This window comes from Notolabrus celidotus, chromosome 8 (assembly GCF_009762535.1).
Source record: "Notolabrus celidotus isolate fNotCel1 chromosome 8, fNotCel1.pri, whole genome shotgun sequence".
In the NCBI taxonomy this organism is placed as follows: Eukaryota; Metazoa; Chordata; class Actinopteri; order Labriformes; family Labridae; genus Notolabrus; species Notolabrus celidotus.
In genome coordinates, this window is record NC_048279.1 from 169999 (window position 1) to 175998 (window position 6000).

At 40.4% G+C, this 6000-nt stretch overlaps 1 protein-coding gene across 1 annotated transcript in view; it reads right to left on the reverse strand.

Annotated features, from left to right (window-relative positions):
• Window positions 1-3101, reverse strand: part of fbxo38 (F-box protein 38) — a 40088-nt gene extending 36987 nt beyond the window's left edge. The window contains 2 exon segments of the mRNA XM_034689520.1: window positions 1404-1539; window positions 2926-3101. Coding sequence (XP_034545411.1) covers window positions 1404-1537 — 134 coding nt within the window. The 5' untranslated portion in view covers window positions 1538-1539; window positions 2926-3101.
• Between the last annotated feature and the right edge of the window lie 2899 nt (window positions 3102-6000).

Sequence of the window (6000 nt, forward strand, 5' to 3'; positions counted from 1 at the left end):
CACACAAAGCTGGTTATCATAATTACAAGTCTAACTATCAATCAATCAATCAATCAATCAATCAATCAACCTTTATTTGTATAGCGCCAAATCACAACAAACGTTATCTCAAGATGCTTTTACAGACAGAGCAGGTCTAGACCACTCTATGTCAAATTATGAACAGAGACCCAACACCAAGACAGGATAAGACTCAGTCTGACCCCTCCTTAAACCACCATGAGCATTGCATCTTGCAGTATTTAGCTAGTTACAGCACAGAGGAAAAACTTCCTTTAACAGGCAGAAACCTCGAGCAGAACCAGACTCATGTTAGACAGACATCTGCCTCGACCGAGTTACCCTGAAGACCTTCACATGTAAACAGCAGACTGAGAAATACATCACCAATCACAGACAGGGACAGTCTGCCGTCAGTATATCCACATATTGTTCAAACTCAGAGCTCTGATATTAGAAAAATATGAAGAGGTGAAACACATAATCCAGATTAACTTCAACACAGCTGAGTTTGAAACATGAAGGAAGAACGGATAAGACAAAGTGAATGAACTGATCATTAGATAGATGTGACTATAATAACTGTTTATTAATAATAAGATATATCTGACTATAATAACTGTATATTGATCATTAGATAGATGTGACTATAACTGTTTATTGATCATTAGATATATGTGACTATAATAACTGTTTATTGATCATTAGATATATGTGACTATAATAACTGTTTATTGATCATTAGATATATGTGACTATAATAACTGTTTATTGATCATTAGATATATGTGACTATAATAACTGTTTATTGATCATTAGATATATGTGACTATAATAACTGTTTATTGATCATTAGATATTTCTGACTATAATAACCCTGTTTATTGATCATTAGATATATCTGACTATAATAACTGTTTATTGATCATTAGATAGATCTGACTATAATAACTCTGTTTATTCATCATTAGATAGATCTGACTATAATAACCCTGTGTATTCATCATTAGATAGATCTGACTATAATAACCCTGTTTATTGATCATTGGAGCAGAGTCATTGTGTACCGTACAGAGAATGACCTGAAGATACGTTGATAACCGCAAATCCAGCTTTGGAGTATACCCCTCAGGTGTGAGTTTGGAGTCAGTTATCATGTTGATAGAGCCAGGTTAAGCCAGCTCAGAGATAGAAACCTTTGGGATTATGTTGAACAGACCTAGATTACCCCTCGCTTAATCTTGCTTTGTGGTACACCCCTCAGTTAGCTTTGGATATGAGCTGGTGTTGTATGAATAAAGATTTACTGAACTATTGATGCAAGACAAAAGTCCTGTCACACAGTCCATAGTACAGTGAACAAAACACAGACGCAAACACACACACACACAGTGAGTGTGTACCTGAAGATGTGGCAGAGGACTTCATGTGACAGCTCGTTGATGTAGTCTTTGAGCTCATTTTGTTTCAGGATCTCCTCCCCTCCACTGCTGCCCCCTGCAGGCTGCAGCTTAGACGCCTTCCTCCTGGGGCCCATCACTGCTCTCGCAGACACAGACACAGACACAGGCACAGACACACACACACACACACACACACACAGGCACAGACACAGACACAGACACACAGGCACGGGCGCAGACACAGACACAGACACAGGCACAGACACACACACACACACACACACACACACACACACACACACACGCACAGGCGCAGACACAGACACAGACACACACACACACAGGCACAGACACAGACACAGACAGACAAATAGACAAACAGACCGACAAACAAACACACAAACACACACACACACACACACAGATACACAAACAGGCACAGAAACAGACACACACACACAGGCATAGACACAGACACAGACAGACAAACACACACACACACAGCACTAAGTCAGTTGTAACAACAGTTTGTAAACAAAGCTAACTCTGTTAAAGAAAAGTGTGTTTGGATAACAGGGATGTGAATCTGTGAAAGTCAGCGGCAGTCTAACAATTAACTAAACACTTTAATGACCATTACTGTAAACTACACACACACACACACTCACCCACCCACCCACACACACACACACACACACACACACACTCACTCACTCTCACACACACACATGCACACAGACACACTAACACACTCACACAGACACTCTCTCACACACAACCTCTCACACACTAACACTCTCTCTCACACACACACATACAGACACAGACAGACAGACAGACAGACAGACAGACACACTCACTCACTCACTCACTCACAAACAGACACACAGATACACACATACACACACACTCACAGACACACAAACACACACATACAGACACACACACTCACTCTCACACACAACACTCTCTCACACACACACATACAGACACAGACACACGCACTCACACACTCAGACACACATATACATACATACATACATACATACATACATAGACACACACACAAACACACACTCACAGACACACACTCTCTCCTTCTCTCTCACACACACACACAAACACACACTTACTCTCTCTCACACACACACTTACTTTCTCTTTCTCTCACACAAGCACACACACACACACAAACACAAACACACACAAACACACACACACACACACACACACACATACACACATACACACATACACACATACATACATACATACATACATACATACACTTACACAGCGTTGGCATCATGTTGTTGTGTTAACAGAAGGAGATCTAACATTATGCTCAGGTGTCTGTTTGACGTCGTCAGTCTGGAAAGTAATAACTTGCTTATTGTGAGCTAGCTTTCCTGTAAGCATCGTTGCAGCTAGCTTTGTTCACACAGACACCTCTAAAGGAAACACCTCCACGCTGTGTTTCCCTGTACAGAGCGGCTAGTTTAAATCTAGCATGCTAACATACCTGTGTTTTTCAGTTGAACAGGACAAGGTGTGTTTCTTCTGACATCTTTTAAGATAGAAACAACACCACCAAACTACCAGACCACTTCTTCCTCTTTTCCTTCTTCTTCTTCCTTTTCTTCTCCTGATTCGTCTGCTGCCGCGTCTTCTTCTGGGGTTTTAAAGGCGGCTAACTCTTCTCCCAACTGTCTTCCTTAGCGCCCCCCGCCGGACCGGAGTGTGGTGCTGTGATTCTTCAGTGATGCTGAGTGTTTCTTACATGTTATAGAGCGGCTCTGTCATGTACAGAGTCAGAGCAGCTTGAACTGTTCATATTTTGTGTTCATGTTTATGACACTTTATGTGTATTAATTACGTTTATAGTTTTTGGTTATTGTTTTGATTATAATTTATGGTTATTATAACCATAAATTATAATTTAAACAATAATCATAAACTACAAATATACATAATGACGATACATTATAATCAAAATAATAATCATCAACTAAGAAATGGTTATTATGTATGTTTGTAATTTGTGGTTATTGTTTTGATTATAATTTATGGTTATTAATAACCACAGATAATAATATAAACAATAATCATAAACTACAAACATACATCATAATGATAAATTATAATCAAAACAATAATCATAAACTAATTTATGGTTATTATGTTTGTTTGTAGTTTATGATTATTGCTTCTTATCCAAATCAAAGTCTGATGAAGGGGCCTTTAGTTTCGGTGGTCCTTCTCTCTGGAACAAACTGCCCACTGGACTGTAGTACATACATACATACATACATACATACATACATACATACATACATACATACATACATACATACATACATACATACATACATACATACATACATACATACATATATACATACATACAAACATACAGTATGTATGTTTTGTTTTGTTTTTTTATTCAAGTTTGATGTTAACACTAATTGTTTAAGTTTGTTGTTATTTATTATAATTCTACAATTCTACAATTCTACAATTTCATTTAACAGACGCTTTTGTCCAAACGGCGTATAACACAAGCAAGAATTTAGACTAGAGGGGAAAACCTTAGTAAGTGCGACAAAGTGCTTCAAGTTGATTGGCCATAGGTTCTGCCATCTAGTGCCAGAAGAAGTGCCATTTTTTTGTCTTTCACAGGCAGAGCGTAGTAGGCGAGAGGGAGTGTAGACCTGGATGAGGGATTCCAGGTAAGCTGGAGCTGTATTTGTCACTGTTTTGTAGGCCAGAAGAAGAGCTTTGAATTTGATTCGAGCTGCCCCTGGAAGCCAGTGAAGAGAGATTAACAGCGGGGTGACGTGCTGTTTTGGGCAGGTTGAAGACCAGACGTGCTGCTGCATTCTGGATCATCTGCAGAGGTTGAAGTGTACACGCAGGGAGGCCTTCTAGAAGAGAGTTGCAGTAGTCAATGCGTGAAATCACCAGGGCCTGTACAAGAAGCTGTGTGGTCTGTTGCGTCAGGTAGGGTCTGATCCTACGGATGTTGTAGAGGGCATATCGACAAGACCAAGCAATCGAGGCCACGTGAACCTTAAAGGTCAGCTGGTCATCAATCATGACACCCAGATTTCTGGCAGAATTTGTGGGCACAAGTTGATTAGATTCAAGCATGACACTAACCTGTGGTTGAACGGAGGGACACTCTGAAAAGACATTAGCTCAGTTTTGGACAGATTTAGTTGAAGGTGGCGTTCCTTCATCCATGTGAAGATATCCGCCTGACACGCTGATATCCGAGCTGAGACAGTTGTGTCTTCGGTGGGAAAGACAGGAAAAGCTGGGTGTCGTCAGCATAGCAGTGATAGGAGAAGCCAAGGAAGCGGATCACTGCACCAAGTGAGGTGGTGTATAAGGAGAAGAATAGGGGACCAAGCACTGACCCCTGGGGTATCCCTGTCGATAAGCCATGTGAATCAGATACTTCTCCTCGCCATGATACTCTGAAAGATCTACCTGTGAGGTAGGACTGAAACCACGGGCAGGACAGATCCTGAGATGCTGAGTTCAGAGAGTGTGGAGAGGAGAATTTGATGGTTCACGTGTCAAAGGCAGCAGATAGGTCCAGTAGCAGTGGTACAGAGGACTGACCAGCAGCTCTAGCCAGTCGCAGTGATTCTGTGACTGACAGGAGAGCAGTCTCAGTGGAATGGTCATGCCTGAAGCCATATTGATTGGAGTCAATCAGGTTGTTCTTCTGCAGATACTCAGAAACTTGGTTAAAGATTGTGAGCTCGAGTATTTTGGACAGGAATGGCAGAAGTGAGACTGGCCTGTAGTTCTTAAGCTGGGTTGAGATTGGGCTTTTTAAGGTGACCTGCGCTTGCTTGGTGACCCGAGCTTGCTTGAAAGCAGTACGGAAGACACCGGTTTCCAAGGAGGAATGATAATGTGTGTGACTGCAGGTTTGATTGTTGGCAAGATGGTCTGCAGGATGCTGGTAGGAATTGGATTGAGATGACAGGTTGTTGGTTTTGAGTTCAGGAGAAGTCTGGAGACCTCGTCCTCACTCAGAGGAGCAAAAGAGCTGAGTGAAGCACCATTAGTAGGTTGGAGCTGACTGAGCTGGTCAGGCCAGTTATTTATTTTAATGCATGTGTATTATTTAAGTTTGTTATTTATGATTATGGTTTGATCATAATTTATGCTGATTATGTATGTTATTTTTGTTTTTTATTCAAGTTTGATGTTAATACTGATTGTTTAAGTTTGTTGTTATTTATTATAATTCACGTGTAGTATTTAAGTGTGTTATTTATGATTATGGTTTGATTATAATTTATGGTTATTATGTAGATTGGAAGACATGTCAACTGATGCTTGATAGTACAGTGAAAACCATTTGGAACTAAACACCATAGTTTTATTCTGAGAATGATGCGTTTTATTAGAATTACAGCTACAAATGTCTGATTTAATAAGAGCAACAATGGTTCAATAAAGAGCCGGCTCTCATTGCTGAGCCAAAATTATCTGAATGACTAAAAAGAGCCGGAACTCAAATCATTACTCCACAGATGAGTCTGACCATAGAGTCTGAGGCCCAATCTCAATGTCCACC